This window comes from Penicillium longicatenatum, assembly GCF_028827895.1.
Source record: "Penicillium longicatenatum strain IBT 33135 chromosome Unknown contig_11_segment0_segment0, whole genome shotgun sequence".
NCBI classification, from domain to species: Eukaryota; Fungi; Ascomycota; class Eurotiomycetes; order Eurotiales; family Aspergillaceae; genus Penicillium; species Penicillium longicatenatum.
The window spans coordinates 746,785-764,935 of record NW_026643117.1 but is presented as its reverse complement, the minus strand read 5'-3'; the positions used below and the strand labels follow the sequence as shown (position 1 = coordinate 764,935).

Here is an 18,151-nt window from a genome sequence, read left to right as displayed (position 1 = left end):
CAATTCGCAAGTGTTTACTAGGCATCACAGGGCTTAAGATTCCAGTCATGTTTCTGTTCTTACTTCCATTTCTAGTACCAAAGATCGATGTATGTATTCAATGAAATGAAGAGAACTATCTACCACCAATACCCATCAAATTTCCAATTAGCTATTATTTTTGAGGTACTAGCAATTTGCTCTACGCTAGTTTATTTAATCCTTCGAGTAAGCGGTATCACCGTAACATATTGTCTCCCTAATCTAGACTAGCTTTTTTGTGCTTGGATTCAGACCACTTAGAAAGAGCTAGCATCACAAATGTCAGCTACTCCTAGCCCCAAAAAGTCACGCAATACCTTTGTTGCCTAAATGGCCTGAGGCACTGTTTTTTAATTCATGATTAGCAATAGTGTCTACACAATGCCGGAACTTACACGAATGCAAATAAGGAGTCCAAGAGCTCCCTTTGACTTTAAGCAAAAAAACAATCAAGGATATCATAGGGCCGTTTGAACCTGAAGATAATACGCGCCACTTATAAATCATTACTTTCCTATATAATGATGGCTTTCCTCCGTTTTATGAAACACTTCTTTCAAAACGTCTACGAGTTCATTACTCGCATCAGATATACACCGAAAGAGACCCCTATGAACGACCTTGAGCTCGGAAAAGTTCCAAACCCAGCCTTTCAAGAATTCCCAGCTCCGGTGCTGTCCCTGAACTCCTTTAGCAAACGTTCCTTTGATTACAATAAAATTCCTTTATATCCAGTACGTATAGAGTCCAATCTGAAAGATCCATGGAAAGTTCAAGTTGACGTGAGCAAAATATAAAAAAAAGATCTACACAACTAACATCTTATGACTATCCAGATGCCTTCTCATAACAACACTTTGGAAGTTGACGAACTCCCCTTGTCAGAAATCGAAGCCATCATTGCCGATTTTCTCCGGACTCCCCTTGGTTCGCACGATGCAGCCCATGAGCTTCAAGATCTAGAGAAATCCGAAAAATATAATGCTTCGCTTAAGATAGAGCTGCTAGGTTTATGGAAAATGAAATGGGACGATCGTGCCTGTGAAAACATAATCGACAACCGAGACGATTCATACGAGCTACTCCAACACGAAATTTCAAATTGCGATCAATGCCACCAATATATTTTTGGCGTGCCAAAAGAAGCCAACATGGTGACCTTTTGCCTTGCGCTCAAGGAGAAGGGAGAGAAAGAAAGAGAACATCTATTTTTTAAGAAAACATTTGAAGAGCTCATCCCAAAGTGCACATGGAATGCACAATGGTTTCAAACATGCATGGAGCATATGAGCTATGACAATTGGTACACATGCATAAAACATATGAGCTACAGTAATTGGTGCAAAGCTGCAATCGCAGTTGCTTACACAGAAAACAACGCAGATTTCTTGGAGTTGATGATGCAAAATATCCACCCAGGCATGCGGCAAGAAAACGAATTCAAGTCTGCCCTGTTGATCAAGATTGTGGAAACAGCATGTTGGCATAGTTCCCGTCGTGTTGTACTTTCTTTCACGCGAAGTCTCGAAAGCCAAACACCAGGAACCGAGGAAACCACTACTGAAGGGCTTGATAAGCCTGAGGAGGTTACTATTCAAAAGGTTCGGGCTCTTGGAGACATCAGAATCAACTCGTCGGTTTTGCATGATTTACAACTTGATACGACAAACGCAGGGCTCTACGAAGTCACCAGAGTGTTAGGCAACCTGTCTAGAATTTGAAATGGTTACTGGGTTTCTTTCTTTTCACTGTTTCTTTCGTCTGTACTGGCTGTCTATGTTTCCTTCGCCTATCTTTTTCTCTTTGCTTTAAGTAATGAATATCTATTGTCCTCCCTTTTAACTAGTGAATCTAACCCTTCTTCTTCGGGAACATGAAGAACAAATTAACGTGTGACCCGCTTCGTTGTATTTGGTCTTTTAATTTACTATTTTTATTACTTCATAAATGAACTACATTCTTTCGCCTAGGAAGTAAGATAAGAGCCACTATTAAGATTTATGTCAGATGAACTTCTCAACTATACACAGTATCTTTATATATTATTTTCATAAGAGTTCATCTTAAACTAAGAAGTATTAAAGTAGTAAGGCTGAAATGACCCGATTTACCATGTTCCAAAAAGTTTAATCTTTCCCATCTTCTTTTGCTTCTTTTATGCCACTTAATAAAAACCCTTATAGCTATCACTATTCCTAATCTAGACTCGCCGTAGTTTAATTCCTACGAGTCTGAATAAGCTTTAGCTGATTTCAGAAACTATAAAACGAATGAAGTGCCTAGTAACAAGTTTAGAAAAAGGAACAATCAATGATGGACGCCTTTTATGACAGCCTTGACTGCATCCCGTACCTGTGGCTCATATTTTATGCATTCTTAATTTGTTGTCTTATATCCCTATTCTTCCGATCAAACAGTCGCCCACATATACCTTAGACTAACGCGGAACTCATGAACTGTATGTTTAACCATCTGAAGCTTGGAATAGCTCACTAACCAAAGATAAGAGTAGCGAGGTCATAATCATCATGATGGACCCCGACGGGCATGAACACTCTAGCGAGCATGGCGAAGACAAATCTACAGACCAGGAATATTTTCAAGGCCACCTCACGAGGCATTCCGAGAAAAAACCGAACATATGTCCCGACTGCAAAAAGCGTTTCACCTTGCAAAGAAACTGCCGTGTCCATCAAAACCGGGAGCATGCAGATCCGGAGATCAAATGCAATTACGAGAACTGCAAACGTCGAATTGGATTCAGAGACCAGGAAGCCCTATATTACCATGTGCAGAGGACTCACAAAGCCCACGGCCGCCGTCACAAATGCTTCCAATGCCAAAAATCATATACTACTATAGGGGTCCGCAATAAACATCAAGACAAGAGCCACGCAAACCCGGAATTGAAATGCGAATACATGCATTGCCAGCGTTCATATGGATTTGCAAACCAGGAGTCTTTGGATCGCCATTTCAGGAGGCATAGCGAGAGCACGCATGTTGAAGGGAGAATAGAAACTCACCAGGAGATTAGTGATAACCCTATGAGTATACATAATCTGTTGTGTGAATGAATGCCATCTAAGGAAGGTTCATCCGGATTTATTCAAATGCCCGTCTGTAACTGCAAGCGCAAGACTTAATATTGGTGTCAAATTGCTCTGAATAAAAAAACCCAGAAAGCTTATACTGAGATATAGAATCGTACGTCTGGCCCATAGTGATAGGGGTGTCACATAATTATCCATAAATGGTTAGTATAGGTCAGGTTTTGACGTAGCCTGAATCCTAGACACCTGGCCTTGTAGATCAGCATATTTCCCCTGATAATGATTATAATATTAGAAGCCCCAAATCCTCTTCTCTGACTGTGGTCCACGGATACTCGATCACATCGGGATTATCAACCAACACTACTATCATTTTTTTCAACAGTCGAACCAGCCGTCCACAACGATGCAAATTACTCGGTATTTATCTGTCCTCAAGGTACGAAAACTACATTGATTTCACTTGGTATTTATGCTAAGGGGTCCAGAGCAAACTTCCCTTTCTGGACACAATAGAATCATGCTTCTACGAAAGGGAAGAACACTTAACAAGCCCTTCTGATGAGAGGCACTGCCAAAGGGACGGAAATATTGTCGTTGCTCCGCAGTTGGGGGAAAATATGAAATATTCTGCCCCTATGAACGTTCGGGCAGATATAAATTCCGGAATACCAGAGGGCGACACTAATAGTAACCATCTGGAGATTGTCAAAGTTTGGGCCATCAATTACATCTACCGGGAGGGAAAATCAAAGCCAGTCATTGATACCTTATCCGTTGAAGTTAGACAGAAAGGGGCGAAAGGAACGTCGGGGAGAATCTTGAAATATTCTGAAGTGATGTCGACAAGCATGGGAAAGGAGGCAGTGGCTGCGTTTAATCCGAAGCTCCGTTGATATGAGTGAACTGGAAATGTTATTTTAAAGATTCAAGGGGAGGAACGGATGAAGGAGAACCTTAGCAAGAGTCTCTGGACTTGGAATATGTCATGTAGCTATTACCGATCTCGGGGAACCTGGCTTTCTTTTAATTTAATCATGCCGATAGGGGAAGAATCTTAACATGGGACTTGGGCCTCGAACAGTAAATCTATCGGGAATTCTTCAGGTTATATACCCTGCTATGAAGCTATGAAATGAAGCAACATTTGAAAGTAGTAAATTGAGCTTTCCTTTACATTTATTATTCAAAAAGTAGGTATAACGCATTTCCTTAGAGCTGGATACATAGAGAAAAGAGGATAAGAATGAGATTAACAAATGCTACCTACAGGTTACCACGAATAAGGGTTACCACGAATAAGTTAGGGTACGCGGTTTGCACTATACCATTTTAGGAACATAGATTAGCACCCACAGCCTACATCTGATTTTGGTTTCTCCTTTCCTCTACATCTTACTATACCAACCTGAAGCATATCGTGTTTTATCAAAATGAATCAACCCTTCCAATCCACATCAATCTACCCTACAAACATGATGAGTAGCCGGTTTTCATTCTCACAGCTACTTCTCATTCTATCTTTCGTTCTTCTTCACTCTTGCGTACAGCCACTGCCAGCCGACCACCATCCGCTCCAAGAAATCGCTGGGCGTAAAGAGGAGGACTGGGAACCTCATATTGGTCCAGATCGATTTTTTCAGACGGCAAATAGCAGTTTGCAAGCGACCAATACGGATGTACACAAAGCATGGGAGATTATCCATCAGTGGATAAATGAAAACAGCCCTTTTCATTTGAGTATTACAGAGGAGCATCTACGAGAGTACCTTTACCGTCTACTCTATCAGGTGGAAAGGGTTTCTACTCAAGGACCATATGCAAAATTCAGGCAAACACCAACAGACCGAGCATCACAGACTGACCTTGGTAGCAGAGTTGATATGATGCTCCTTTGTGCCAGCTTGTCGATCATGTCACCTCTGTGTTCCCAAAAAGGTCTTATTCCACCACTACAATGGGAACCCCAAAATCTATTGCTTGAATGGGAATTCGATAAGCATCTCCTTGAGCTTCTACAAACCTCGCCCTTATTCCCTCACCGCATTCTCACTCACGAGTTAAGATACGCATTGGATTTGCTAGCGATGACATTCTCTTGCGAAAAAGGTCCTCAACATCGCGAATACAATCCCCAATACTATGGCGACCACAGTCTTCATCACCATCATCTAGTGACTCATCGCAATGATGAACCCCATAGTTGCTTTGATCTCGCCTGTGGGAAGTCATTTGCTACTGTCCAACATCGCAACATTCATGAAGACACCGCCCATCCTGACGACACACTCAAATGCGATGTCGAAAAGTGCAAACGACCTTATGGATTCGCGCACCAGCAGTCTCTAGATCGCCATCTGGCGATGCATCGGAAGGATATGCCTTCTAGATGCTTTTACTGCAACAAATCGTTCCCCAGTATGCGCGCCCGCAATGTGCATCAAGATAGGGTGCATCCAGACACAAATATAGAATGCCCCCACAAAGGCTGCAAGCGTATCTGTGGATTTTCAGACCAAGACTCTCTAGATCGCCATCTAGCGATGCATCCGAAGGATATGCCTGCTGGATGCTCTTACTGCAACAAATCGTTCCCCAATATGCGCGCCCGCAATTGGCATCAAGATACGGTGCATCCAGACACAAATATAGAATGCCCCCACAAAGGCTGCAAGCGTATCTGTGGATTTTCAGACCAAGACTCTCTAGATCGCCATCTAGCGATGTATCTGAAGGATATGCTTGCTGAAAGCGATGGACCCGCAAACCCAGGGTCTCCAGATCGCCATCAGAGTCAGGTATATAGGGGGCGCAAAACCCATAAATGCTTCAAGTGTGACAGATCATTCAGCACTCAAAGTAGTTGCAATTACCATCAAGACACCTTCCATCCAGACGACGAACTCAAATGCGACCGCGAAAACTGCAATCGACGATATGGATTCGCAACCCCAGGGTCGCTACAACGCCATCTATTACACCACAGCAAACAAGACAAAGACAATGTCAATAAAAAGAGCGTTTATTCAGAAAAAAGGCTAAATTCCGACCGCGAAGGCTCTAAAAGCGATGGACCCGCAAACCCAGGGCTTCCAGATCGCCATCAGAGTCAGGCATATAGGGGGCGCAAAACCCATAAATGTTTCAAGTGTGACAGATTATTCAGCACTCAAAGAACTTGCAATTACCATCAAGACACCTTCCATCCAGACGACGAACTCAAATGCGACCGCGAAAACTGCAATCGACGATATGGATACGCAACCCCAGGGTCGCTACAACGCCATCTATTACACCACAGCAAACAAGGCGAAGACAATATCAATCAAAAGAGCGTTTATTCAGAAAAAAGGCTAAATTTTGACCGCGAAGGCTCTGAAAGCGATGGACCCGCAAACCCAGGGTCTCCAGATCGCCATCAGAGTCAGGCATATAAGGCGCGCAAAACCCATAAATGCTTTAAGTGTGACAGATTATTCAGCGCTCAAAATAGTTGCAATTACCATCAAGACACCTTCCATCCAGACGACGAACTCAAGTGCGACCGCGAAAACTGCAAACGACGATATGGATTCGCTACTCGAGGGTCGCTACAACGCCATCTATTACACCACAGCAAACAAGGCGAAGACAATGTCAATCAAAAGAGCGTTTATTCAGAAAAAAGGCTAAAATCTTACCACGAAGGCTCTGAAAGCGATGGACCCGCAAACCCAGGGCTTCCAGATCGCCATCAGAATCAGGCATATAGGGGGCGCAAAACCCATAAATGCTTCAAGTGTGACAGATTATTCAGCACTCAAAGTAGTTGCAATGTCCATCAAGACACCTTCCATCCAGACGATAAACTCAAATGCGACCGCGAAAACTGCAAACGACGAGGATTCGCAACCCCGAGGTCGCTACGACGCCATCTATTGAACCATGGCAGAGGTCATCAATCAAGTGCCAACTGCGAGTCCTTCATTTTTATAAGCGAATACAACACCCATCAAGACAGCGTCCATCCAGCCCAAAGGCTAATGGCCAACCAAGACGGCAGCCGAAATTATACAGACCGAGGGTCTCATGATCACCGGATGTATTTGATAGGACAGAATCAATCTTTCGAGCCCGATCTAGCCCCTAGTGGCCACGCAATCAGCTCTGAGTCTCTGCCCAAGCGCCCGCAAGAAGTGCCCCTTGAAGACGATCCACAAATCATACCTAGAGAGGAGATACTTCAGGGGGTGAAAAGAAGCTCTCGGCAGGGCCTAAGTATAAAGGACCTGCTATGCAATTAACCTTCTTGGGTTTTACTAAACATATACCGCGTCGGAATATTTCAATACTGTACACCTTTAGAGGACACACTTCATAGATCTAGGTTTATCTACTGAACAAATAATAAATTTGGGCCATAGAGAAAATTCCCATGTGTTATCTTAAATCAAATCAATCCAATTTCAACACATAAAAGGTTTAGGATTCAGTATTTCAAGCCCTAGGGCTGTAGATTCCGCCAAGTATTGTGACTTGCCAACTAGAGACGCGCGGCTTTTCATGAATAACCTATCGACCAGGAATTCCATTCTGTCGAATTCTTGAATCTATCTCGCCTATCCCGTGCGAAATCGTACAGTTCGCAGAATCAACGAGAAGACGAAAGTGTCATTGCCGCGCCGACCCCATAATGCTTACATCTGTGGGTAATCTAGTGGCAGTCAAGAAATATAAAAGCAACAAGATGGTAGCCAAATGAGAACAGTGAATGATCAATTCATGAGGTTGTCCTAGCTTTGAATTTCAAATCTGGTATCGTACTTAACGGTCTCGAGACTGATCTACTTCGCTAACCGAAGATTTGACGTCTGGTAGGAGTATTGAGGCCAATTATTCAGAAGTTTGGACAGAGGGCGCATTGGATGCCACTTTCTCTCTACTTTAGCTCCATCTCATCTCAGATAGCTATGACAGGTAAGTAATTACTCTAACTATCCAAAAGCAACGTTCGCTAAAACTACTAAGACAACGTTGTCACTAAGCCACACGATGTCCTGAAATGTACTATTCCGCTAGCATTCACCTTAGCTTGGCACAAGGCCTATGGGGTGTCCGACCTATTGAGCACGATTGATCAAGTTCAACATGCAGCCATGGCTATTGAAGATATGTGGAATATACATTGCATAGACTCGATACCAGGAGAGCTCAGCAAACGGATCACCAACCCAAACTTCTTGAGCAGTGACCTTGGCAAGTTCGTTCAGATTGCGGTTTTGGTTGGTCATGAAATTGTTCCCGAGCAATTCTTTGCTAAATTAGCGACCAAGTGGAATGGCGAGTCACTTTTGGAAATAAAGGAGATTTGCGAAGTCCAGGACAGGAACGGAAATTTGCTCGTAAGATTGAGGGCTCTCTATATCGGAACTGAATTGCACGTCACGAAGCAAGTCGATGAAATCGTACAAATGATTTATCGCTGTTGAGGTATAAGATTTAGTTACAACTTATTTTACTATGAGAGCTTAAAGACTATAAATCACTAGTTCTTAGGTGCATGAGCTGTGAAATAGGTAGCTTCTTGTATTTTTGAATCTCACGAAAAAGCCGAATCACATAAAAGTTCCCCCTTCGAAAATCATCAACACGGGCGCTGTCACCGAACTCTTTTGAGAAGCAGCCCTTCATAAGCTGTAGCGATATGGACTTTTCCGTTGATCGGCCACAATCCGTTCCGTTGAGTGCCAAGAACTTGCTTGATATTAATTAGTGTTTCTAGAGACGCTAAATCAAGTAAAAAACCCATGACCTCCACAGCCCTGGTGGACATGTATAAGTCAATGGCACGCGCCTCTAATGCGTCATTGCTTTGTATCGCAATAATGGATTTTATCCGTCCTATGATACAGTTCTTCCGAGACGTCTACCGACTCTTCATTCCAAAAAACAATACACCGACATAGACCCCTACGACTTGGAATGCCGACGTTGAACTCGGTCAAGTTCGAGAATCCTCCACACGGGTGCTTACTTCGAATGCCGAGCTGCCCCTTCCAATGGATGATATTATTACAAAGCTTATTGAAATCAGGACAGAGGGCGCATTGGATGCCACTTGCTCTCTCTATAACTCCGTTCTACCTCAAACAGTCACGCCAGGTAAGTAATACCCTAATTAGTCATAAGAAAAGTTGTTATAACCACTTAGACAACGCGGTCACTAAGCCAATAACCCTCGGCATCATACTGGTTACCCTCATACTGCGCAGCCTCAAACAGGTCGGCCTCATGCTGTGTAGCCTCATGCTGTGTAGCCTCATGCTGTGTAGCCTCATGCTGTGTAGCCTCATGCTGTGTAGCCTCATGCTGTGTAGCCTCATGCTGTGTAGCCTCATGGTGGGCAGCCTCTTGCACTGTGACCTCATATCGGGCGACCTCAAGCTTATTTTCGCGCTCCTCCTCGGCCATCTCACATAGGTGACATCCATGAATTCGAACGGGAACTTGTAGCATCCCTAGCCAGTCCTGAAGGACCTCCTTTGCAACCCGCGCCTCAGGAAACAGACCAGGCTCGAAGTTATTATTCCAGGCCCAATAGGCCCAGAGGCCAGTTCTAACCATGCTCCTTTCCTCCACATGAAATTGAAAACATGTCGATCCGTCCTTCTTACATTGACCGCATACAGTGCTAGATTGGCGACTTCCATTGATTATATTCGTGAACTGGCACCATGCAGGGTGAGTACCATGCTCAACGAACCGGTGTGCGCATGGGACACAGATAATTGCGCCCTGAGGGTCGACCATGCTGCATCCAAGCTGATCTCTCATCGGGGTCCATACAGGGGGGACATCCTCCTGTCGAAAGGAAGGACAGAACCAGTCACCAATCCAGAGGGGGACCAGTACATCCTGTACATAATTAGCTTCCCTTTTATGTGGAGGAGATGTGAGGGGCAGAATAGACTGTATTTTGGTCTCGGGGGCAGTATGACTGAGTCTCACTTGGACGCCGCGGGTCTAGAGACGGCGACGACATGATGATATTCTAGCTTAGCATTGTTATTTGTATAAAGAGCTCCATATTCAAGTTTCATTCTCCACATACCAAACTAGAATGATAGAGATATTGAGATGACAAGAAACAGTGGTAGGCAGAGAGATGTAAGAGAGATGTAGGAAGAAGAAGAGAAAAGGTCCTATATATTATCAGAGTCCCTTGAAGTTCCCTGGTTGGTTCCCAGCGTTTGCTAGATAGCATTTCCTTTCCTTGTCTCTCTAAAGCTCCAGATGTCAGACGTTCCATGTTCTCTTGCTCTTACTTTTCGTTCTGATTGTAAGTGGAGTAATATGGTCCATACTGGTCAGCTGACCTGAAAATCTACATCATTGGACAACCTTAAAAGTAGTTTATTTGGATTTCAACACAAAAAAAGTAAGCCTAAGGCTTCAAAAAAGAACGTAAACTCCCTGTCTGACCCCAAGGTTGAAACTCGGGTTCAAAATAGTCCACCTCTTTATCCACCTGACTCCTGACCGTATTTCTGATCTCATGCCGAGTTTGAGACTGTGCTGAGACTTAATTCCTTATCAGTCATGCTGGTGATGATTGTTTTAGAATAAACTCACCAGACACTAGTAGCCTTCCCACTCGATCTCCAATCTCGAGATGTAATAACGTTTTCCAGTTCGCATAGCCACTGTGCGCTTTTATAAGTCCAGTCTCTCCAATGTCACGAACGTTAACAGCTTGTAAAGGATTATATACTAAAACGCGGAGCATCTATAAGTCAAAGTTAATAAACCTTCAGTACTCGTGATACGTAACTCACATAGCTGTTATCCTGTGCCACTAGCATTTGTAATAAGTCACGCGCACTTTCATAATCAAAAACCTTATCTAGCTGCCATACAAGCGTGATCCTTCGTGTGCGAACCTTTGCTCTATGATGGCCATCCAAGAGCTCTTTGATATATGGCAGCTGCGAGGCAATTCCGATCCCTGTGGCAACCATAAATATATGACCATAGTCACCAATCGCACCGGCTAAGTTCGACCCGATCGAGGCGGGACCAAAGGGACCATCAATCCAGGCCGAACACTCGATATTAGGCTCGACGCGATCTAGCACTCTCTTCGTAAATCCGTATCTGGGGCGAATCAAAATCGAGATTGATATTGCGCGGCCTTTCATGTCATTTTCCCACCAGCTTATTGCAAATGGATGGGATTGAAAAAGATAAAAGATTCCAACAAGAGGCACTCCTAGATTAACACGTTGGCCAGCGCGTATAGCCCATGGCCGTGGCAATGACAATGTTATTCGAGCTATTTCACCTACATTCGTCGATAGCCTCATTCGAACAAGGCTTCTTCTTCCTATCACCACATTTCGATATAAGATGCGAGCCATTTGTAAGACTTCGGCCGTAACAAAGGTGCATAAATATGATAACGAAAACAACCATACATGCCCTTCAGTCAATCGAGTGTGCCGCCAAATTGCGTAAATCATTGTGATGGCGCATCCTAGGTGAGTCAAGAGGAATATTTCGTAGACCCTTTTCCTGACCAGTGGCAAAATAATCAGAGCCAAGAACATGCAGGTAGTCTGTCTTGATGTTTAATACTTGCACAAATCACCAGAGGGGTTGCATACCAAAAGCCCATAGTATTGAGTCTCGTTTGTCCAGGAGATTGAATTTAAGCGGATCACTATGATAACATGCGTCACAGCCTCGATGAGCGCCACCAATGCAAAGGAGCGATGAAGAAATCCATATGAATAAAGTGAAACACCAAGAATTCGAGCACCAAACTCGTAGCTACCACCCAAAAACATTGGGATCAAATTGATCAGTGATAGCTTTGCGGCTCTTTTGCCTGCGGCTTGAAGAGTGTTAACCTGGACAAAGTTGCATACCCCAGTCCCAGCAATATGAAATATGGCCAAAATCAAGTGAAGCCTAGATATGGACCCAAGGCCGAGAAAATTCCAGTAGAACCGTGCGTAAATTACATGGCGCAATAGGTAGGGACGAATTCGACAATAAAGTAAAGAGCTGATATGTACCATAGAATGGTATGCTGCAGATACCACAAGGGCTAGAACAACAACTAAACCATATATCACTTCTGGGGCTGATAAATAACGTGTGACGGTAAAAAGTGCCATATTGGTCCTCAAGAGGCAGCCTTAAAAATCGAATTATGATTTAGAGAACTCAAGTCTAGTGAATTTCGTTGGGGCTTTGGAGGGTTTTTTAACAAAAGAAATACGGCAAAGAGTAAAAGCAGAGAATTAAAGTACAGGTTTTGCTTCAGGTTTAAGTTTTGCTAACAATCGTTAGTATTGACCCAGTTCTGGTTCTGATACCAGAAGATGGGTGAGTGATATTGCCACGGCATAACACCGTATATAGACAGCCAGCAAAATAATCTAAACAATAAACTGAAATGCCTCAAAGTCAACATCCTTCTTTTCTAGCCGCAAAACAAGGGATTAAAAAGGGTTGAGAATGAGCAATATACGAATGGCTTTGGCAAAGTGAGTGTCATTCAATTCATCCTCGCAGTCCATTACCATCTAATCTTAAATCCTCGCCAAGGCATGGATTTCCCCATCAAGGACATCCTTCTGAGAAATACTCCTTGAATTGGGAGATTGAACAAGCTGGGAATGGTTGGCTTAGTGTAGGGAACTACTATGGATTCTCAATTGTCCTCATTAAGAAGAGGAAAATTGAAAAGCCGCAAACTGAATTCCCAAAACTACAACATGCCTTCCATGAGAATATCGTTGGCTTGGTAGAAGCATTTCACAACGATGCTCATATTTACTTAGCTTATAACTATCATGGGTTTGCCGTTAACCTTTCGCAAGTTATATCAACCCCGGCTGTCAAGCTAAACGAGCCCGAGCTCGCAAGTATCTGCCGAAGCGTCCTCCTAGGCCTAAAGTTTATACATGAACAGCTACATATATCCTATGGCGAAGTTGATAGCAACAACATTCTGTTATGCCCTGATGGCACCATCAAGCTAGGTGAGTTTGGCTTGAAATCATGGTATTAGATTGACACTCATTCTACCAGCCAATATCGGGGACTCCATGATTACCGATCGTCAGACTAGCATCCAGTCAGACCGTGAAAGCGTTGCTAATTTAATAATCCGGCTCGGTCATGCGCATAGGCTTACAAGTCATGATAAAAATGAAGACAAACAGCAAAGTCCTGGGCCCAATCTATCGATATTCGCGGGACATTTTATTCAACAACTTGGGTCGGCGTCTTATTCGTATTTATTCGAGGTAAGAGATTTTCCAAATGAGCAATTTGAGCTGATGGTTCTCAGCACGCCTTTCTCCAACAAGCGAGCCCAGACGGTCGCACCTGGTTCTTGATTCCCCACTACCTCGATACAATAACGTATTGGGGTGCTTCCCCTTAATATGGCAACGGGAAAATTAAAAGATGGCTGATTTTCAGGGCCTCAGGAATTTTGGGGTGGACACTATTAAATATGCATTTGTCTTGATTTGTTCCTTATTGATGTCAATCGCTACCTTTTCAGACACTCAATCTTTTAAGGCGCTTCGCGACCCTCTAAGTATGATGTAAGCTTCAATGGATTCCATGCATACTCTGTAAACATAGCAGTCGTTGAATGGGCAATCTGGCAACAGTCGCTCTTTCCTCTTTGTATCTTGCGATTTCATTACTACAAAGCTCCTGGGGCTTTTCTGCGTCTTTCGGGAGGGATCACTGGGCCAAGGCTTTGAAACCAGCCGTTCGAGAAATTCTGCAAATTGAAAAAGAAAAATGGCCAGCGAGTTCGATCTGAGGGCACGACTGTTTCTTTCAAAGCGGGTGACCTTTCTCAGTAAGCGACAATAATTGGATTGAATACGGAACATCATATACAAGAGCACCCACTCTATTTAAATGCACGTGGCAAACCAGGATATTTATTTCCCAGGTCATCCAAGAGCGATCATGCTTCCATCTTGGCCATATAATCTAGGGTATACTGATCTGGGTCCCAAGAGAGAAGCCTTGTCTCATTCTCCTGAAGCTTCAAATCCACATATTCATCCATGATTTCCTTTTCTTCAGGTCCCAAAAGATGAAGTCTTTTCTTCCATATATCGCATATATTGTCGTCAGATTTATCGTCCCCAAAGAATCGCTGATCGATCTTGTTCCAATAGATGGCGTCAAAGGCAAAATTGTTCCTTGCAGCATACATGATCCAAAAGTCTCCGCTCTCCCAGCTATGTCGCATCCGACTAGAGAGTCGCTGGCTTTCTTCGAGTCGTTCTTTCCGAGCCTGGTACGCGTCCTCTTCGCAATCCATCATTGCCTGAAGGAAGATCTGAAGCCGTCTCTCATACTGTGCACACCAGTCGTCAAGGCCTTTGGTCCAATATTCTGGCTTTTCGAGAAGAAGCCACCAGGGTGGAGCATGAGTAAATTCAACTGGGGCGGTGTACGTAAACTCCCAATCCACCACCCCGACGACTTTTTCAGCTTTATTGACCATAACATTCTGCGGTCGGAAGTCATCGCACCAAACTGGAAATGGGCCATGCTCATGAGACATCCATTTGTCCCTAAGCTCCCGATCTCGAATAAGTTTCCGAAATAAGAATCTAGCGACAAACTTGCGCCGGCAGTCGTCGGCCGAGTCTATAGCATTATTCCTTTGGTGTTTGAGGTGTGAAATGTGCAGCTCTGCTAGGGCTTCAAAGTATAAAGACGCTCTATCGTACATCGCGGTCGGGAGTTTTGATCGAGGTAGCGTCCCTAGCCGCACAATTTCGTTCATAGAAATAGATAATGGTCGATATGCCACTTCCCACGCTGATTTGCCGGTCTTTTTTAGAGATCCAATCCGGTTCGCAGATAGTGTAGATAGAGAAAAGACAATATTGGCAAGTTCTCTATAGAGGGCTTTTAGCTTTGTTGTGCTGATTTCCGGATTTAGTTCTGGACGTTGTTTTGATTGGCGTCCCGGCGTCTCGAGAAGGTCAGATATACTTCTCTCGTGGTCAATATAACCCATGATTATAAAGGGACCCAAATTTGAGGGGCTCTCGTTTCTCTCTCCCCAGCGGGAGACAATAGGAACTGGAATCGGCATTGTATGTGAAGTTCTTTCCGTGATGAATTGCATGATGGAGGCCTCATTACGAACTTTTTCCTCAGGAAACATATGAACGCCAGGCAGTGGGAGTCTTAAAACGGCGCCGCCAGTATCGGTATCCGTGAATGTCATAAGGAAGCTAGCGTTGAAACCGCCGGATTTGAAAAATTTGAAATCGGCCCATTGGCGAGGGCAATGATGTTCAGCAAGAAAAACTCCAATCTCATTATAGATGTCTTCATCGAAGAGAAGATCTAGCCAGTAGTCTTCGATCTGGTCGCTTTTTTCCCAGGCAGCATCATCGAAGGGCAATCGTGGATTCATCTTACGAAAGCGACAAAACGAAATCAGAAATGTTGAAGAAATATGCAGAGTGTCAGAGTGAAATTCTTGACGAAGTAAGGATGTTATTTAGGTACCAAGAGAAAGGGGAACCAGCCGATTAGGTAGCAAGACATGCGACCGGAACAATATAGACCCGAATGAACATACTTACATTAGTTCAAAGATGATGTCACGTTACCCATTCACGGGGTAGAAAGGCGCCAATCACACTAGCAACTTTCATTATTGGCGGCGATTCGCCCTCTGATCACAGACTGAAATAACTTAGACACAAAATATTGAGATTTGATTGGCTGGCCGGATAATACGAGCCTCTGATTAGTCGGAAGCCTCATACAGTTATCTAGGCATGGGTTTCCAGGTTAGTTAACTTCCTTAGCGCCCACGTACAGTAGGCGCTGTCAAGCATTCCGGGTCTTGACGGCTTAATGGTCGATGCATGGTGGCCAATCGCTCCTAGATTCTAGCATTGGTGGCGATTCGCCCAGTTTTACTACTGAGGCCAATAGTTGACAACTTCCTTTCATTTCTGATTTTTTGTGACCATAAATACTGCTACATCATCTGCCAATTTCGAAATTAGCAGAGATTAAATATTAACTCTTCTCTCTTTCCATAAGGTGATTCTTCCAAACCCGCTTTTCTAAAGGCAATCAATCACGAAATTTTCATTCTTCCATTGATTTACTCTTTGGTACGTCTTCTATCAATGATGCAAGCTTGATTAGAAATAACTAAGAGCTTAGCAGGCCCAAAATCCCGTCATTACAATGTCAGACAAGACGAAAACGTTTTTTACGCCTGGCCAAAGAGAACAGATGAAGCAACAAGGCAACAGCTCCAAGGAGGAGCGTCAAAAGAAGAAGGAAGAGAGGAAAGCGGAAGCCAATAACCTAATAACGAGAAACGTTGGCAATGACTCGAGGGAGAGGCGAGACAAAGACAAAACGGAGATCATTGACGCTTATGGAGACAGCAAGGAAGGGAAGAAATAGAACCAAAGGCTATGTTTCTCGGCTTTTGCGGCCTAGTGTCTCCTCCCAACATGGATCAAAGATTATGCGTTGCCTGGCTCTGTCATCTGAATGAGAGGAGGATAGCTATCATAATGCTATGACTTTAAGCATGTATTGGACGATTATGGTGGTAGATAAGCTGGTCGTGTTCTTGTTTCAGTTTTCCAAGCATCCCGAACCTATAAATGACAAACAGGCTGAGGGAAGATGCCATTGATAGACCAGATGCAATCACAGTCAAGAGGGCCATAATTGACCAATCTCCACCATGACCAGTATATAAACTGATGAGGGTCGTCACAAGACCAGCTGATGCATTCAGAAGGGTAGGCCTACCAAAATTAGTTCATAGTTGGCTGAAGGGGATTCGCAACAAACAAAAATATATGACTAATAAGCCAAATGTAATTCGACTGATATTCCCAATACAACCATCCCATTATAGTTATACCCGAGAGAAAGAACACAGCTGCCAGCGCAAGAAGAGGGGGATTCTGAATAGTGCTTAAAATTAAAGCGCCTGCTTTGTTTCCTGAAAGGCTGCTGTGGACCTCATCAGAGGCTTGGAGCGATGTAAATGTGCCAGGGACCACTAAGTATCCCGCAAGAAGGATCCAATGGGCTGCGCTAGCCATAATATTATATTGCCAGGGAACCCTATCTGCTTCCACCATCATCCGCACATAACGGGTCTCGAGTGATTCGTATGATAGTCCGCCGTTATGCTCGGTACCATTGGTAGGATGTTGAGTTGCCATTTTGACAATGAGTGACTACCTACTTTTTTGATATTCGTGCATTTATTGAGTGAGGGCTTTATAAGTTGGCAGCGCTAGAAAGGGGTAAAGAGGTGATGGAGTAGTAACCTACGTATAAAGCGGGGAAATTACACATAGAAGTAGTGTTGATAGCGAGCAAGAAATGAAAGAGGTGAGACTACAATGGTATGAGATTCAACTTGTTAAATGCCGTTCAATTTGCTAAAACGTCCACCACAGAGGACATGCTTATCTTAGCTATCCATGGGAAGGAAATGCCTATCCCTATTTGGAATGACTGTTTGACCGCGTAGTATTTGAATCACCCCCGTGGGTGATATCGTGGGTGAGATCCTTATCCTTGTAGAAATTACCCAATGATGAAAGCAGTTGCAGTCTCATGGCAAAATATTGACGGAGCTGTCTCAGTTCACTTGTGGCAGGTTTCGGAACACGGTCCATTTCGCCCGTGGAAGATTCTGGCGAGTTTACCAATTCTTCCGTGGCAGGTCCAGGAGAGTGTTCCACTCCGTTAAAGCCCGCACGGTCTAGGTTTGGATAATGATGTTCCTGCAGGTGGCTCAATTTAGTATTTCTTACACCAAGCGTTGGAATATCTTAGAATACTAACCAGCACTTCGTCCGGTGGAGGCCATGATCCATCATTGACAGAGTTATAGACAAATGAGCCTCGTTGGTGATCAATGAAGAGATATACATTGGCGCCGCAAAGGCCAGCCAGCTGGTGAGCTTTAGCCTTTAATGTCTTGCATCGCTTCATGAATTTCACTCGAGAATTTCTGTCCTTGTCTGGGCCAGCCATAGCGT

General features: G+C 43.8%; 7 protein-coding genes across 7 annotated transcripts; 3 read left to right on the top strand and 4 right to left on the bottom strand.

Moving 5' to 3' along the window:
* Positions 1-545: 545 nt before the first annotated feature.
* N7484_000275 (uncharacterized protein) lies at positions 546-1,742 on the top strand (the record flags this gene model as incomplete). The annotated part of the gene is made up of 2 exons (XM_057110696.1): positions 546-755; positions 858-1,742. 2 exons carry the CDS (start codon positions 546-548, stop codon positions 1,740-1,742), a joined length of 1,095 nt encoding a protein of 364 aa, XP_056977922.1.
* A 6,281-nt stretch (positions 1,743-8,023) lies between these two features.
* Positions 8,024-8,542, top strand: N7484_000274 (uncharacterized protein; the record flags this gene model as incomplete). Its single annotated transcript, XM_057110695.1, has 2 exons — positions 8,024-8,030; positions 8,082-8,542. 2 exons carry the CDS (start codon positions 8,024-8,026, stop codon positions 8,540-8,542), a joined length of 468 nt encoding a protein of 155 aa, XP_056977921.1.
* A 718-nt stretch (positions 8,543-9,260) lies between these two features.
* N7484_000273 (uncharacterized protein) lies at positions 9,261-9,677 on the bottom strand (the record flags this gene model as incomplete). Its single annotated transcript, XM_057110694.1, has 1 exon — positions 9,261-9,677. The coding sequence occupies one exon, from the start codon at positions 9,675-9,677 to the stop codon at positions 9,261-9,263; it is 417 nt and encodes a 138-aa protein (XP_056977920.1).
* A 4,375-nt stretch (positions 9,678-14,052) lies between these two features.
* N7484_000272 (uncharacterized protein) lies at positions 14,053-15,528 on the bottom strand (the record flags this gene model as incomplete). Its single annotated transcript, XM_057110693.1, has 1 exon — positions 14,053-15,528. The coding sequence occupies one exon, from the start codon at positions 15,526-15,528 to the stop codon at positions 14,053-14,055; it is 1,476 nt and encodes a 491-aa protein (XP_056977919.1).
* A 791-nt stretch (positions 15,529-16,319) lies between these two features.
* Positions 16,320-16,544, top strand: N7484_000271 (uncharacterized protein; the record flags this gene model as incomplete). Its single annotated transcript, XM_057110692.1, has 1 exon — positions 16,320-16,544. One exon carries the CDS (start codon positions 16,320-16,322, stop codon positions 16,542-16,544), a length of 225 nt encoding a protein of 74 aa, XP_056977918.1.
* A 124-nt stretch (positions 16,545-16,668) lies between these two features.
* Positions 16,669-17,323, bottom strand: N7484_000270 (uncharacterized protein; the record flags this gene model as incomplete). Its single annotated transcript, XM_057110691.1, has 2 exons — positions 16,669-16,897; positions 16,944-17,323. The coding sequence occupies 2 exons, from the start codon at positions 17,321-17,323 to the stop codon at positions 16,669-16,671; spliced, it is 609 nt and encodes a 202-aa protein (XP_056977917.1).
* A 285-nt stretch (positions 17,324-17,608) lies between these two features.
* On the bottom strand, positions 17,609-18,146 carry N7484_000269 (uncharacterized protein; the record flags this gene model as incomplete). The annotated part of the gene is made up of 2 exons (XM_057110690.1): positions 17,609-17,893; positions 17,955-18,146. 2 exons carry the CDS (start codon positions 18,144-18,146, stop codon positions 17,609-17,611), a joined length of 477 nt encoding a protein of 158 aa, XP_056977916.1.
* Between the last annotated feature and the right edge of the window lie 5 nt (positions 18,147-18,151).